General features: G+C 42.4%; 1 protein-coding gene across 4 annotated transcripts in view; it reads right to left on the bottom strand.

Moving 5' to 3' along the window:
* astn2 (astrotactin 2) overlaps positions 1-17,154 on the bottom strand; it is a 260,288-nt gene that overhangs the window by 211,588 nt on the left and 31,546 nt on the right. For all 4 annotated transcript variants that reach the window (XM_028971803.1, XM_028971806.1, XM_028971805.1 and 1 more), the window contains exon 2: positions 428-615. In XM_028971803.1, coding sequence (XP_028827636.1) covers positions 428-615 — 188 coding nt within the window. The remainder of the gene's footprint in view (positions 1-427; positions 616-17,154) is intronic.

The following is a 17,154-nucleotide window of genomic DNA, read 5'->3' as shown; positions in this document are numbered from 1 at the left end:
ATGTGTGTGACACCGCCACCACCACCACTAAGAGAAGAACTTCAGCTTGACAGAAAAGTGTCAATGATGTGACTGTGAGTGTGTGATTGTGTGAAAGCTGCATAATGGATGCTGTCATAATGGATGCTGTATGTTGTTTAGATGTATTGAGCCAGAGTCACGTGGTGGCATTGCTCTATAGCGCCATGGCACACACCTCCAAAATTAACTCGAAAACGACTATATAGGCTAGACGAGTCACCTCCATGCGTCCCTTTGCTCCAGGATGGGCTCCAGCAGCCATGACCTTGATTAGGAATAAGAGGTACTGGGCAGTGAGTGAGTGAGTTAGTGAGTGATGTATTGAGGCTGAGTGTCATATTTTATCATGAATGGGACCTTCAGCAGGTGTGCCTACGTGTGTGTGTGTGTGTGTGTGAGATCTCACCATGACGGAGATGTGCAGCAGGTGCATGTGCTCGTGCAGGCTGCTGCTGGGCTCCCGTGGGCTGGGCTGCGTGGGCTGCGACAGCTGCTCCGAGCTGCTCATGGACACGTGGAAGTAGAGGGTGCCGTTCTCCAGCCACTGCTGCTTCCAGTGAACCTGAGAGATGTCTGCCCCCGTCCCGGACATCTCTGCACAGACACAAGCAGAACGGCGATGAGCGCGAGATCGAGCCAGCTGACGCTCTCCTGCACTGCCCTGTACGGGATGCTAGCACACATTAGAAAACAGAAGGCGTGTGAGAGGATCTCAACAATGGGAGATTATTATTCCACCGAGGTGTCTGCGAGATGTTGAGTCGGGGAAACAGCCGAATCAAAGACTGAGGAATAAAACCTGGCTCTTTGCGCGTGATCACTATATGCATGTTTCCGCCGCTTTAGGATTCAGCTGCCGGAGCCCTGGCTAGAATGTTCTGCGAGCAAGAAATAAACAAAAAGACAGCAATTACTTCAGAAACTCCCAAAAACAAACGCCTCTTAAGCATTCTGAGGACTTTATCAAGTGTGGTTTTCATTTTTTCTGCTCCTTCACTTCGCAAAGCCTATGAGGGCTCACACTGCGCTCATCGGCTGCTTTCAAACGCCCCGCTGATTGTGGCCGTGCCAGGCAGCCTGGCTCGCTCGTCTTTCTCGCCAGGCCTCTCGTGTTTGCGCTCGCATTCATGTCCTTGTCGCTTTGCCTTTGTTTTGTAGCCCCGCTAGCAGTGGTCCCATTTACTGGGTCCATGCTGCGCCATCTTCACACCTCCTCATGGGGAGCAGACGTTCATTAGTTACACAGATGACAAGGCCCATAGGTTCCCACCATTTTTTTAGACCTACACAACATGTTCGTTTCGTTTAGGTTCACAGGTGTGGTCCTCAAGGTCATTGTATTGCATATTATCATATCAAGCATATCAGTAATAGTTCATTTAAAATGTAAACGTTCATTAGTTACACAGATGACAAGGCCCATAGGTTCCCACCATTTTTTTAAACCTACACAACATGTTCGTTTCGTTTAAGTTCACAGGTGTGGTCCTCAAGGTCATTGTATTGCATATTAGCATATCAAGCATATCAGTAATAGTTCATTTAAAATGTAAACGTTCATTAGTTACACAGATGACAAGGCCCATAGGTTCCCACCATTTTTTTAGACCTACACAACATGTTCGTTTCGTTTAAGTTCACAGGTGTGGTCCTCAAGGTCATTGTATTGCATATTAGCATATCAAGCATATCAGTAATAGTTCATTTAAAATGTAAAGAATAAAAAAAAAAGTCCCTTTATACAGAACAATGCAGGAGTGTAAAAATGACCACCAGTTCTCAAACTTGTCATACAATTTAAACCAGCCCAAATTAATCTAAAATTTAAAAGTAAAAGTTTATTCACTGAGTGAAATACTGTAAAATATATATGCAGTATCTTTAAAGTGATTAAATTAAAGTGAAGTGATTGTCACATGTGATACACAGCAGCACAGCACACAGTGCACACAGTGAAATTTGTCCTCTGCATTTAACCCATCACCCTGAGTGAGCAGTGGGCAGCCATGACCGGCGCCCGGGGAGCAGTGTGTGGGGACGGTGCTTTGCTCAGTGGCACCTCAGTGGCACCTTGGCGGATCGGGATTCGAACCGGCAACCTTCTGATTACTGGGCCGCTTCCTTAACCGCTAGGCCACCACTGCCCCTTTCCACACACCAAGTGAGCTCCCTTCATTAACAGACATGCCGAATACCTCACTGCTCTGGGATGCATTCTGTTTGTCACCCTGGAAAGCTGAAATGGAGCCTTAAATCAGTAAAATCCATACAAATGGGCGCAAAACAATGAGCCGGCATTACAAAAGCTTAATCTGTCAGTGCACATTCGCATTATAATCAGGGGGCCAGAGGGAGTGTGATGCCGCTTCAGCATGCATGGTTCATTCACCATCATCACAAATCACTTACAGCAGAGCAGAAACTGGAGCTATACCACACATTGAATTTAAATACAATTAGAGCGGCGATGCCGAGAGCCATTCTGAGAAGATCAGTTTGTGAAAAAGGAGCAGGGAAGAGGCAAGGGGAAGCGAGTAAAGTGCAACCTTGAAAAACGTAAAATAAGCTGAGATTGACTGAGCTCTGCGAGCACACTGAGAAAAGTTACCCAGACATGGGTATAAAACACACAACACACATATAAAACACATTCATTTGACTCCGCAGTCCTTCCTCCTTTCTCCGGGCCTCTGGCAGCTAAAGGATCTTCATACCAAATTCTGCTGCAAACCCTTAGTTTGTGCCAGGGGTCACCACCAATCCAGAACCGGCAAGAAAGTAGGGCAGGCTGAAAGATGGGTTTTAGCCAGGTGGCTGTTAAACTCTCACCTCCAGACAGCGGCCAAAGCCTAGACACTCATCGAGGAGACTCCATGCTATTCAAGCTATATCCTAATACCAAGGGCAGAAGAGGAGGGTGATTTACTATGGGGAAAAAAAGCAAAGACGGGAAGGTTTCAGATGATTCCACTTTATCAAGAACAAAAAGCATCGACCACTAGCAGCACTGTACAGGATGAAAGTCTATAAAAGAAAGCATATGAGACGTGACATCCCATTTTGTCATTCCAAATTAGGTTCTGCATGACAATTTCAGGTGGCAGCTTTGAGGGAATAACTCCAGAAAATACATGATTTCTGCATGTAATGAAGGGACATCAAGTAGCACATTTAAGGAGTCATCCAGGGACATAAAGCTGGAAGTCATCTAAAGTAGTTAGCAGACTGGTGGAATGAATTTAAGAGAAAAAAAGAGCTTTTACGGAGAAAAAAATATGAAGATTAAGGACAAATTACAGCTGTCAGAACAGCTTCACTGCTTCTTGCCACTTATTCACTCATTTGTCATTTTGATGATGGTGGTTGAGTAGGTGTCTGAGTCCTCAATCCAATTTTTCCCCATATGTGATCAGTTGAATTTAAATTTGGTGATGGTTTGGTGATGATTGAATGAAAATGAGTGTGAATCTGCACACTTTCTTAAATGACTTCCAAGAGCTTAAAGAGATTGTGCTAACTTTTTTTTCAGAGTACAATATTAATTCAGCAACTAAATTCTTATTCCATGATAAAACATGATTAACCCTGTAAGACCCAAATATAGAAAAAAATGAGCAAAATTTTTTTTGACCTCTCAGATATTGTTTTAGTAGGCCTCTGATGTAGGAATTAAAGATTTTTCACATTTTTTATTTTCTAGTAAGTTTTTAGGGAAATGTTGTAATATTGCAACGTTGGGCCTAGTTGTGAGCAGAATTTCTGTATTTGTACTCACTTTGCCTGAGCTGGTATACAGAACATTTAAGCATTCATTTGCAGGGTTGTTCACTTATTTAGCCTCATAGCAGTATATATCATAAGTAATAATCACACAACAATCATATTTTTTTATGAATAAGCATTTATTAATAACATTTTTTGGAAATAATTATTTGGTCACATTCAGTGTGGTTTGAATGAATTTGGACTAAATACAAATGCAACTGGAATGTCATTTAAATGCTTAAAAATGGTCAACTTCGCTATTGAAACTGTTCGGTTTAAGGCTGCCGTATGCTCACACAGCTGGAAGCAAACCTATTTCATGTCTCCGAGATTGTAGTCAGAGAAAGTGATGACAGAGATGTGGGTTTGCTTGTACTCTGTCCTTCGTTTAGCAGCGGGAATGAGGAGTCACTGGGCAGAGGGCCATATGGGAAAGGTGCTAAATTAATCAAAGCTGGTGCTCCAATCAATACTATTGCTCCTAGACCCTACAGAGTGAACATTAAAAAAAAGAGGACATTTTATCCAGTAGGAATTGTGAAATATTTCCTCCAGCGTTAAAGAGCCTATAAAATGTGTACCTTTACATTGTGTTGGCTAGGATAGGTTAATATAACAGGGGGTAGCATAGGCACCCTCCAATGTAAATTAATATTAAAATCATATCATGATCAGAATCTTCTAAAATCAAACAGGATTGGCAGCCAACAAGAAAAGTAACCACACTCTTTGCAGTGGTTAGACCACTCTCAATCAACAGAGCTCAATTTCTCCCGTTTTGCCCATCCTCTGGGACAGGCACAGAACCCTAATTGAGATGGGACAGGTAAACCCGTATTGTCGTGAGGAAATGCACCATCCTACTGTGGTACCATGCGAGGACACCATTCTGGGACATCACCTGATGCTATAGGGGTAATGTAGAGGGAGTCAAACTGAGACACAAGATAGGGGGGAATGAACATAAACTGAAAATGCATACATACATAAATGTTCGTGCATGAGGCAACGTGTGTCTGTGCATTGCATGTCCCTTTTTCTTTTTTTTTTCTTAGCTACAGGTACATACTGCTGATATCCACACAGTGAAACCTATTCAGCGTATCTCTGTCAGCTCTTATTAGCGTAACTGTGCAGAGAGTGTTTCTCCTGCTGCCGCAATCAGCCCTCTTGGCAGAAGGATAGTCTCCACCGTCTCATTACCCACAGTGCCTTTCAACATTGGGCTTTTAGATGTATACGTTATTGGAGAAATTAGAGGCACAGTGTGAGAATGAAATGAATATGATGCGGCCTATTTAGACAATTAGCCACGACTGCTCTCACCCAACAGGAGAAATGAGAAGGCAGCTCTAAAAAAGAGCAACAACAAAAAAAAAAAAAGTCTGAAGAGTGAAATGTTTAGAGTTTTTAAGGAAATAGTCTGCTACATAAAAGCACCTTCTTTACTACTGGAACAGATTCAGCCGCAGAGTAGTGCTGAGACACCTCACAGGCGTATCCAACCATCAGACAGAGAACCTGATACCTAACAGTGTCGGCTCCTGAAGGTGTTCCCATTCATCCTTACGGAGCGATATAACACAACACTTGTGCATGATTGATCCCTGCTTCTGCTTCTTTATATCGGCATAGTTCATGGGCAAAAATAAACAGAGGATGAAACGCGATTGAACACAGTCATTCAGGATGAATGGGTCTCCGCATTGGTTTTATGCTTATGTAAGGCCTTTTGGAAGTGATAAAATGCTGGGGTACAGAAAATGAGGAAAAATGTGCATATTCAGTGATTTATGAATCAATTTGTCTGGAGATTTTTTTTCTTCTTACTGAGAACGGTACACAATTGCTCCTCTGGTCTTGATATTCCATATCAACAAAGAACAGTTCCACAACAGAACTTTAGTGGGCAACCCCATTACGGTACACCAGACCACATCTGTGTGTGTGTGTGTGTGTGTGTGTGTGTGTGTATATATGAGTGTGTTACGTCCCTGGACGTACGCTCCCACGTGTTTTGTGTGGCTGGCTGTGTTTTTGTCTCCTGTCTCTTTTAGGTTGACTTCGTGGGTGGAGTTGAAGCCTACCAGCTCCACCTAACATCTGCCTATTGGTAACCTCCACCTATATAAAGATGGTGTTCGGGAGGTCCCCAGGGTCTGCTAGGCCCTTACTCTTTTGGGAGGTCCCCAGGGTCCATGGAGATCTGCAAGGAGCTCCGTTGGGGATCTCATTGATGTATCTTGTTGCTTTGTGTGGTAGACCCCTTTGTTGCTAGCCTGTGTTAGTCTGTTAGCTTTATGTGCCCTTTTGGTTAACTTTTGTGCGTGTTTGAGTTATCCCCGCTGTAAAATCCCTTCCTTTAGGCGGTTCTGATGTTGGTTAGCTGTGCTGAGTCCGCTGTTTATTGTACCTGTTAGCTCACTGGAAATAAAATCACTGTTTGCTTTGTTTGGTTGTGTGTGGTTGTGTTTGTTTGGTTGTCGCATTTCTTAGACCCCTAGACTTAGGAACATGACAGAGTGTGTATAGGCACTGTGTCACATGAGGTTTCTTATCAAATCTTTATCTAATCACCTTGTTAGAGTTTGCAATGGCCAGCTAGCATTTGGATGAGATGCAATAATAGCCAATCACAATTTATTTTTGGCTGATTAGCTGATCTAGCTGATTAGCCTTCATAATTGCTATTGTTAATCTTTAAGATCTATATTTTCCCCAAAGCCAAAGGTTGTAAAATACTGTTATTACTAGCTATTATTATTTGTTTATCTAAAATGATTATTTTTTTGCTGTGGATTAATTTGCTCTGTCAAACATTATTCCTGAACTTGCAACTTAGTTCTGCTATCAGTGTTCAGCAGATTAACACGTCAAATCACGGCAGGGTGAGATAGCGCCACAGGCCCGCACAGTTCCATATTTCTCGTATGCCTGTGACAATGTTATGACTGCATTACCAAAAAAATTTACATACCCAACAAAAAAGGGATAACACCTAAACCCCCACCCCACCGCCCTCGCCAATATCTCTCTCTCATTACACGACCCGCTCACCTCTCGTTTCGCACTGCTTTATGCACCCTGTTATTTTTGTTTTTCGTAAGGTCATTCTGATCAGGTGATCATAGCAGCCTGGCTGGGGAGCCTGTGTGGGCCTGACAGCGCTATGACAGTTCGACAGCTCCGTAACAAGCACGTGTCATCCCTGCTTACCCTGATGAAAGCTGGCACCCTAAAGGCACTTTGCTGCCTGTCATTATGCATGGGCCATGATCCACCAGTCAGGCCGCCATCACCCCACTATCGCCTGCCAGCCCATCACAGTGTTATACTGTAGGCAGCTGAACATTTAATAATTCATAGGCCAGGATAATGATAGACTTCCATAAGCTTTCAAAATGAAACTAAATATATCAACTCCAAACGCAAAGGAGGTTTGGGAGGCTTCCCATCCACATTCACGTCAGTCAGAAATTCCCACAGAGCTTGTCCTTGTCAGAGCTTTGTGATTAGCAAATCGATTCATACTAATTATATATTTATTTATTTCATGAATTCATATTTTGTTTTGAAAGCTTCCTTTTAGCTACTTTCCCGTTTCAGTACATAAAAATAATAAAATCATTAAAGTCAAGGTTTACTGAAGTTTCTGATGCTGTGAAATAACAGCCCACTGCCAACAGACACACCTCCATCACTTGTAACTAATGTTGATTTTGCCTTTCTTGCAATTTTGGTTTATGTGGGTTTGTGTAGGCATTAAACATTTAACACAAGGGTCTTGCATTTTACGGCATCACAAACCAATTGTCCCTTTTTTATGAGCTTCATAGAGCCATTTCCAGAAAATAGCACATCCAGGATGCAGGATGATGCACACAAAAATCAGGAAATTTGTCTTCAACGTGGTCTCCAACTGCACGGATAAACATTGGCCGCTAAATTACCTTCTCTGATCTAGTTTTCCTGTAGGACCCTCACGTGGAAAGCAGGCATTAGGAAACTGGGTGCAGCAAGTTTGGTAAATATCCATTATGGAAGTAAGAAAGATTCCAATGATCTTCTCAGGAGTCCTCCCTATCCGCTGTAGGGTCTTGCGGTCCGATGCGGTGAAGTTCCCAGACTTCAGTGATGCAGCTGGTCAGAATGCTCACAATAGTCCCTCTATAGAAGGTGTTGAGGATGGGTGGTTGGAGATGGGCCTCCAGCCTCCACAGGAAGTAAAGACGATGCTGGGCTTACTTGGCTGTTGAGCTGGTGTTGAATCCAGGAGTGGTTCTCCTCTAGATGAACACAGAGGAACTTTGTGTTCTTGACAATCTCCACACAAGATTTTCAGTGGAGAATGGTCCCTAAATTCTCTTCTGAAGTCAACAATAATCTCATTCATTTTGTCCATGTTCAGAAACGGATTGTTGACCTTACACCAGTCACCTCCTCTCTGTTTGCTGATAAGACCCACCTCAATCATGGCATCTGCAAACTTAATGATGTGGTTGTACAGTCATGGGTCACTGCACAGTCATGGGTCATCAGGGGGAACAGCATTGGACTGAGAACAGAGCCCTGAGGAGCTCCAGTGCTCAGTGTGGTGGTGCTAGAGATGCTGTTCTTGATCCAGACAGACTGAGGTCTCTCAGTCAGGAAGTCCAAGATCCAGTTTCAGAGGGAGGTGTTCAGGACCAGCAGGCTTAGTTTCTCGATCAGGTGCTGAGGAGTCAGATGCAGAGTAGTGTTGATGACATTGTCCGTGGAGCAGTTCGGACTATAGGCGAATTGCAGTGGGTCCAGGGTGGAGGGCAACAGGGTCTTCATATGTTTCATCTGCCAGCTGGCCTGCACATTCTCTGAGGATCTTCCACGGATCTTGTCTGGTTCAGCAGCCTTCCATGAGTTAACTCTGTGAAGAGTTTTCCTCAAATCCGCCATGGTTAGACACAGCTCCTTATCACGGGGAGAAGGGTTGGGTTGATGGCCAAGATGCCCTGCCACATGCGCCGTGTGTCTCCGCTGTTCTGCAAGTGGTTGTGGATTTTCTGCCCATGCGCACATTTTGCTCTAATGGCTCAAGACAGCTTGGTCCTTGCTGTCCTTAGTGCCACCTTGTCACCTTTCCTGAAAATGGAGTCTTGAGCTTTGAGCAGTTCACGTACCTCTGCAGTCACCCACAGCTTCTGGTTGGATCGTGTGGTGATGGACTTAAAGACTGTAACGCCATCAGCACATTTACTGATGTAGTTGTTGACTGTTGTCATGTACTCCTCCAAGTTGATTGTGTTGTCACCATTGGTTGCAGCTTCTCTAAACATATGCATTCAGTGCATTCAAAGCAGTCTTGCAGAGCTGGCAAGTTTTTCACCTGCTTCAGAACTGGTATTGTGCACCTGACAAGCGATATGTATGCTTGAATTAGCATAACAGTGATGTGTTTATGATAGTAGTGTGACAGAGCTGGTTAAAGTGACTAATGAACTGCTGTTGGCCTCTGATTAAGGCCGCCATCTTGCTGCTCATCCTGCTTGGCCTTAGTGCAGCGTTTGACTCTTTTGATCACGCTATTCTCCTCATCAGACTGCAGAATGTTATTGGGATTAAGGAAATAGCCCTGTCCTGGTTCAGGTCATATTTAAATGATTGGTATCAATTTGTAAACAATAATGATGATTCGTTTTCATATAGTAAAGTGGAATTTGGTGTTCCACAAGGTTCCGTCTGAGGTCCATTACTATTTTCCTTGCTATTTACATGCCACCTTTAGGTCAAGTCCTCCGTTAACACAGTATTAATTTTCACTGGTATGCTGACAACACACAGTTGTACTGATCAGCAATGCCAGACAAGAGGCAGCAGCTGAACAGAATAGGGAACTGTCTGAAGGTTTTCACTAAGATAGCATTCTTTCACATTAAAAATAATGCAGATAATATGATCTCAATGCACAAAGCAGATAAGTTGGTCTATGCTTTTATTACATCAAGGTTTGATTTCTGCAACACATTACTGTCTGGATGTTCTGTTAGGTGCATCCAGCTATTTCAAAATTTTGCAATGAGTTCTAACTAGAAGCAGAAAATTAAACCACATTTGAATTTGGTGGTGGCCTAGCAGGACAGTGGTGGCCTAGCAGGGCAGTGGTGGCCTAGCGGTTAAGGAAGCAGCCCCACACACAAAGCAGCCCCACACACTGCTCCCCGGGCACCTGTCATGGCTGCCCGCTTCTCACCAAGGGTGATGGGTTAAAGGCAGAGGACAAATTTCACTGTGTGCACTTTGTGCTGTGCTGCTGTGTATCACATACCTTTCACTTTCATACCGGTCTTACAATTACTGCACTGGCTACTTTTCAAAATTAGGATTGACTACATCATACTTTTGACGTATAAAGTCAGGGTGATAGTAGCCTAGTGGGTAAAACACTCGCCTAGGAACAGAAGACCCAGGTTCAAATCCCGCTTACTACCATTGTGTCACTGAGCAAGACACTTAACCCTAAATTGCTCCCGGGGGGATTGTCCCCTGTAACTACTGATTGTAAGTCGCTCTGATTGTAAGTCTGCCATAAATGTAAATGTAAATAAAGCACTTAATGGTCTTGCCCCGCAGTTCCACAGTGAACTTGTTATTTGCACCCTATGCCTCACAACTGGTACCCAAAGCACAGAAGGTCACAGCTGGGAGCAGATCCTTCTCTTATGGAGCTCCACAGTTGTGGAATAGCTTTCCAGTCAGTGTTCAATACTCAGACACAGTCTCAGTGTTTAAATCTGGCCTTCTGTTAAAAATCACATACACAGTGTCAATTATTAAGAAAAGTTTACTACATAGTCACCTAGCCAAGCATAGACAGTGTTTAATTCACCTCAGTTATGCTGTCCTAGTTAGGGTACCGGGCCACCATTAACACAAATGTACCACTATAACCACGTATTTCTGTACCAGTTGTACAACAAGTTGTGTCAGCATCTGCCGGTGCCGTTTGTTCTCTCCGAGGCAGTGAATCAAGCACCCAGACTACCTTTAGAGTCCAATGAAGAGACCACCAGAGGGATCATGGTCCCTGGCAATGAACTGCAATGACATGCAATGTACACCATGACACTGGACCAAATCCTACTCTGTACTGTCCAGTGATTCCAAACATGGACAGATGCTCAATACTGTACTTTGGACTTTTCAACTACTACATGTTTTGGCCTTTTTTCTTTTCTTGGACAAATCATCACCAACCCTGCACTGACACCAATTGCAGGCTCACAGTCCATTAAGGTGTGCATTCTACAGATTGCTAATAGCTCCATACAGCACACACAGCACCTCCTTAACATTAGCGCTGGGTGGAATGTACACTCCTAATATGATTACTGAGGTGAATCTGCATCTCACAGTCACAAACTCCACCAGCAATGAAGAGAAGCTAGCACAGTAGCTAGTAGTTCTTGCACCATGCCGTGAGGATGTAAACACATAAGCCATCACTGCTAGTCTTACCACACAGCACTGCATTTCTGCTGCATCTCTGTCAGCAGTCTGAGAGTGTGCCGTTGCAGGATGACAAAGGTGGAGGAGTTGTAGATATGGGCATCTGATGTCCATGTGTCATTTTTTTTGGTGCAAGTACAAAAAAGTACAATTTTGGACAGGGAGAGACTGCTGCAAACTAGTACTGTACTTTAAATAAATCTACCATGCCAGGCATGTGGAGAAAGATCATATCCTGATGGTGAGGAATTAACACGTGCTAATGTGACCTCCACAAGGAGGCCTTCCTACTGCATGCAAGATGAGGAAGAGGTGACGAAGGAGGGTCAGGCCTAATGGATGCTAACACATTCCATCACACCAGCCAGTATCAGCATTAAAAAAAGAAGCTCAATCTCACTAGACACCACCAAAAAAAGTTTTTTTCCCCCAAAATTGCCAATTAAAGTGTAACAGAAAGCTAAAAGATTTGTAGTCCTGAATCAAATTATTTACTTGTATAATAGGTCCCAGGATTTACACACTAAATAGAGTGTTCAAAGCCATTTCTCCTTAATTTTATATATATATATACACAAGTTGACTCACAGCCCTAATGACTGCCCTGAGCAGGACCTCCAACAGCAGAAGCTAATACGATTTAACACGCATCTGGTATCCGGTAATTGAGAGTTTGAGAGTGTTGACATTGAGAAGACCACTGCAGGGCTTCTCAACTCTCTACAATGTGATGAGCTTCCGTTTTCATGTCTTCTTTTTTTTATTATTTATTTATTTATTTTAGACAAGGACGCCCATAAGTCCTTTTTTCCTTACAATCAAACAGCTTGCTTCCACTTCCCTAATTCCAGAAAAAAAAATAGGTTTGAGCCTCGCTCCACTTCTACTGATGCAACAAATAGGCCTGCATTTTAAGTAGGCATAAAATGTAAGAGCATGGTTGTTGTTTTGAAATTAATTTCATGGCAATCATTTTGACATTGCTAGAGGACATCAACTGTTTTAAAGCAAAGTGTCATGATTATTTAAACTAATGGTGATTAAAAAAAAAATGTAGAAAAGCAAAGTACAGAGCACTTTTCAGAGAAAACCTAACCTAAATTCTGACTTTAAAATCACATGAGCCAATATTAGCCACAAGGGATCATAGATCTGCACATAACAGATGTTCAAACCGGGAAACTGTCGTCGGCGAATGAAAATTCAACCCTGTGAAATGGGAATTTTGGTAATACAAGGGAACCCCAATTGCAGGAGTATGCCAAGGATTTGTTGAGTATCAAATGTTTATTTGCGAGTCAGTTTATAAAACTGCAACATCCACCAATGGTCGAAAGGTAAACGGAAAGGTCGAAACGAGACGAGACACTTTGGAATGGGAAGGAACTGGCACTGGTTAAGTAAGCACGAATCACCAGTCACCATCTTCTCACTTCTCATCACTTGAAAATGCCCGCTACAGGTCCCAAAAAGGTTGGTACAGGGGCACCTAATGGCTGAAAAAGATTAAGCTTGAAGATCATGTACCAAATAATTAAGTTAATTTATATCAGGTCTATAATATGATTCACTATACAGGGAGTGTAGAATTATTAGGCAAATGAGTATTTTGTCCACATCATCCTCTTCATGCATGTTGTCTTACTCCAAGCTGTATAGGCTTGAACGCCTACTACCAATTAAGCATATTAGGTGATGTGCATCTCTGTAATGAGAAGGGGTGTGGTCTAATGACATCTACACCCTATATCAGGTGTGCATAATTATTAGGCAACTTCCTTTCCTTTGGCAAAATGGGTCAAAAGAAGGACTTGACAGGCTCAGAAAAGTCAAAAATAGTGAGATATCTTGCAGAGGGATGCAGCACTCTTAAAAGCTTCTGAAGCGCGATCATTGAACAATCAAGCGTTTCATTCAAAATAGTCAACAGGGTCGCAAGAAGCATGTGGAAAAACCAAGGCGCAAAATAACTGCCCATGAACTGAGAAAAGTCAAGCGTGCAGCTGCCAAGATGCCACTTGCCACCAGTTTGGCCATATTTCAGAGCTGCAACATCACTGGAGTGCCCAAAAGCACAAGGTGTGCAATACTCAGAGACATGGCCAAGGTAAGAAAGGCTGAAAGACGACCACCACTGAACTAGACACACAAGCTGAAATATCTCAAGACTGATTTTTCTAAGGTTTTATGGACTGATGAAATGAGAGGGAGTCTTGATGGGCCAGATGGATGGGCCCGTGGCTGGATTGGTAAAGGGCAGAGAGCTCCAGTCCGACTCAGACGCCAGCAAGGTGGAGGTGGAGTACTGGTTTGGGCTGGTATCATCAAAGATGAGCTTGTGGGGCCTTGCAAAGAAAGGTGGCTATATTGGTCGCTGATTTGTTTTTGAATGTCAGAAATTTATATTTGTGAATGTGGAGATGTTATATTGGTTTCACTGGTAAAAATAAATAATTGAAATGGGTATATATTTGTTTTTTGTTAAGTTGCATAATAATTATGCTCAGTAATAGTCACCTGCACACACAGATATCCTCCTAAAATAGCTAAAAATAAAAACTACTTCTAAAAACATTCAGCTTTGATATTAATTAGTTTTTTTTTGGGTTCATTGAGAACATGGTTGTTCAATAATAAAATTATTCCTCAAAAATACAACTTGCCTTATAATTCTGCACTCCCTGTAAAGGGGTGTCATAGAGATGCGGAGTCTCTCCAATCAGTGAAAAAGTTCATGCAATGATTGTGGAATACTTTAAAAACAATGTTCCTCAACATAAGATTGAAAAGGCTTTGCAAATCTCTTCATCTACAGTGCATAACATCATCAAAAAATCGAATCCAACTCAATATATCTCTGTTCATAAGGGACATGGCCAAAGACCGTGATTGAATACCTGTGGTCTTTGGGCCCTCAGACAACACTACATCGCTCATTGGCATGATTGAGTCAATGACATCACTAAATGACTCACAGCCAGGGGCAGTGGTGGCCTAGTGGTTGTGGAAGCGGCCCCGTAATCAGAAGGTTGCCGGTTCGAAGGTGCCACTGAGCAAAACACCGTCCCCACACACGGCTCCCCGGGCACCTGTCATGGCTCACTCAGGGTGATGGGTTAAATGCAGAGGACAAATTTCACTGTGTGCACCATGTGCTGTGCTACTGTGTATCACATGTGACAATCACTTCACTTTAACTTTAAACTTTAAATGGGCCAAGTAACTCTTCCAGAAACCAATGTAGGTAAACACAATCCGCAATGCCATCTGTAGAAGCCCTCTAAATCTCTATCATGCAAAAAGGAAGCCATTTTTGAACATGATCCAGAAGTGTCCTGTGGACCAGGCTAATTTAAAATGGACTGTTCACACTGAGAAAGTGTTCTATGTTCAGACAACTCCAAAGTTGATAGTCGGACTTTTTGGTAGTCACGGACGCCGTTTCCTCTGGGGTAAAGACGAAGGTGACCTTCCAGTCTGTTATCAGCATTCAGTCAAAAGCCAGCATCTGGTCTGGGTGCATAAGTGTATATGATTTTCGGAAGGAACTACGAATGCTGAAAGGTATATGAAGGTTTTACAGCACCATGTGCTCCCCTACCTTGCCTATTTCAAGGAAGACATTGTGTATTTTGAAATGAGTTGTACAAAATTGTAAAGTCTCTCGTTTGTTATGTCATCTGTGTTCTGTTGGGAATAAATATTGACTCATGAGATTTGAAAGCCTTTTAGTGTTTAAAGAACATCACAACTAACTAATTGTACTGTGACAGCATGCACTCTCAAAACTCAAAACTTTTACACTGAAGCCACCACAGGTCTTGCGCCCCTGCTGATGAACTCCGCCCATTCCTTTGTGTGCCAATTAGAAATTAGCAATTTACTGTCCTTCCATCTACAAAGTTTGCAGGTCTTGTCTGCAAATTAGTTTCAAAATGTCATTGTTACATAATTTATTTGATAACCTTTTTTGGAAGAAACCAATGTCCCTTCTTCTATGGATGGAACTGTTAAATGAGTAGGCATTCCTGACTTCAGCGCTCATCTCTACTGCCCAGAACCAGGCTCCAAATGTTATTTTGGCTTCATTTCCACAGAACAGAAGGCAATGGAGCCATAGTGCCCATGTTTTATGCTGCTGATGATTAAAACAATCGTACTCATCATGCTCAGAGCTGCAGCGGCAGCTTTTTCCTGCAGATGATTTTTAAAATACAGTGGACATCATGATCGAGTGAAAAAGTGTGCACACAAGCCCCCAACACAAGCCCACTCGAACTCAGTTCAATCACTGTGCCACCAGGCAAATAGAAGTGTCACAGCCCCCAGCAAAAATCAATCAGACCTCAGATCGGCTGAAGCACACAAGCACTCCCCACACAAGCTGGCGTAAGACCAGTAACACTTGATTGCATAAACAACCCAAATCAACACGTCTAGGATTAAAACCAATATGCCAAATGAAAGGAGGTTTACGTGATAGAGGAAGATAGAGACTCCGAGGAAGATCCAAAGAAGCAGACAGAGCAACAGACGCATAGATTAATCGAGAAGACTGAGTAAGCAGCATTCACTGATTCATTGATTCCAACTTCTTCCTTCATGTGAAAGACACTGTACCAATTAAATTCAGTCTAGTACATTTAACATACAATCCGACTAAACAGGATGTGAGAGTCAGATTCGTTATATATGGAGCAAGAGCTGATAAAGCACTCAGGCAGACACAAATGCGGAAATATGTAGATGCTTAACAATATCAATATTAAAATGTAATCTTCACTGGAACAAGGAACTTGCAAATGAAATGTTACTCAAAATGTAACATGCCACTCATTATGACTGCAGAATTAATACGTGATTAAGAACCACCTTTATTTATAGCACAGACTACTCTTTTTTTTTTTCAATGCCTCAAGAAACATCTACATATACATTCCATACATACAAGAGTTTCAAAAACTGGAGCACGTTTTTAAAAATAGTATTTAGGACACTGCTAGTGCAAACAAACATAAATGGGCAATTTGCAAGATAAAAGGGGAATATGGAATATACATTTAAAGGGGTGTGTGTGCATAGCCAGAAAGCTGTCTGGGACTGAGAAAACCTTCCAGGAAGGACAGGTAGCAAGAATTCAGGCAAGTAATGGAAAGGCATCATAGTCCTTTCCACTCTATTCACTTCATTCATTCCACTGACTTGTAAAAATCTGTAAATATCCATTTATTCGCATAATTTAACTGCATTAACAAAAAATCAGAAGTATTTTTTTTGCTTCATTTTAGTTCGGAGATTTCTCAAGGCATCTTATACCATTATCTTAATGACAAGTAGTTATGGAATAATAAAGATGAGCCGTCAATTAAGCTGATTCATGAGGTCTTGAATAGGCTGGCAAGTATAGTAAAATGGTACACTGTCGGCCCAGCGCCCATCACCGAGATCAGAATGCCTGCCCGGTCAGTGTCTCCATGGTGGCGCAAGGTGACCTCTGTTTTACATCCCCTTATCAGCTCCCACAACTTATTCCACCATAAAACCTAACTGGCTGCGTAACAGCTGTAATAAGCATCTAAGCAAAGTAATACAATTTGGTTTGGCGGTTAAAAAAAAAAAAAAAAAAAACTCCCCCTTAAACATGAAAATTAGTGTCATTACTGAAAACAACGGCACTTTAATTTATGTTCGAATCCATAAATGGTTTGTCTCCTGCAATTCAGGATTAAAGGGGCAGGCAGCCAACAAAAGGACTAATGTATTTAAAATGACACATTAACAGGATAAACAGTTCCCTTATCTCTAAAGTACATTGACTTTCCCTCCGTCTCACTCCCTCTCTCTTTCTCATTCCCTTTTTTTTCTGAAGCACTCAAATCCCATTAA

Source organism: Denticeps clupeoides, chromosome 3 (assembly GCF_900700375.1).
Source record: "Denticeps clupeoides chromosome 3, fDenClu1.1, whole genome shotgun sequence".
NCBI classification, from domain to species: Eukaryota; Metazoa; Chordata; class Actinopteri; order Clupeiformes; family Denticipitidae; genus Denticeps; species Denticeps clupeoides.
This window is presented reverse-complemented; position numbering and strand designations above follow the sequence as displayed.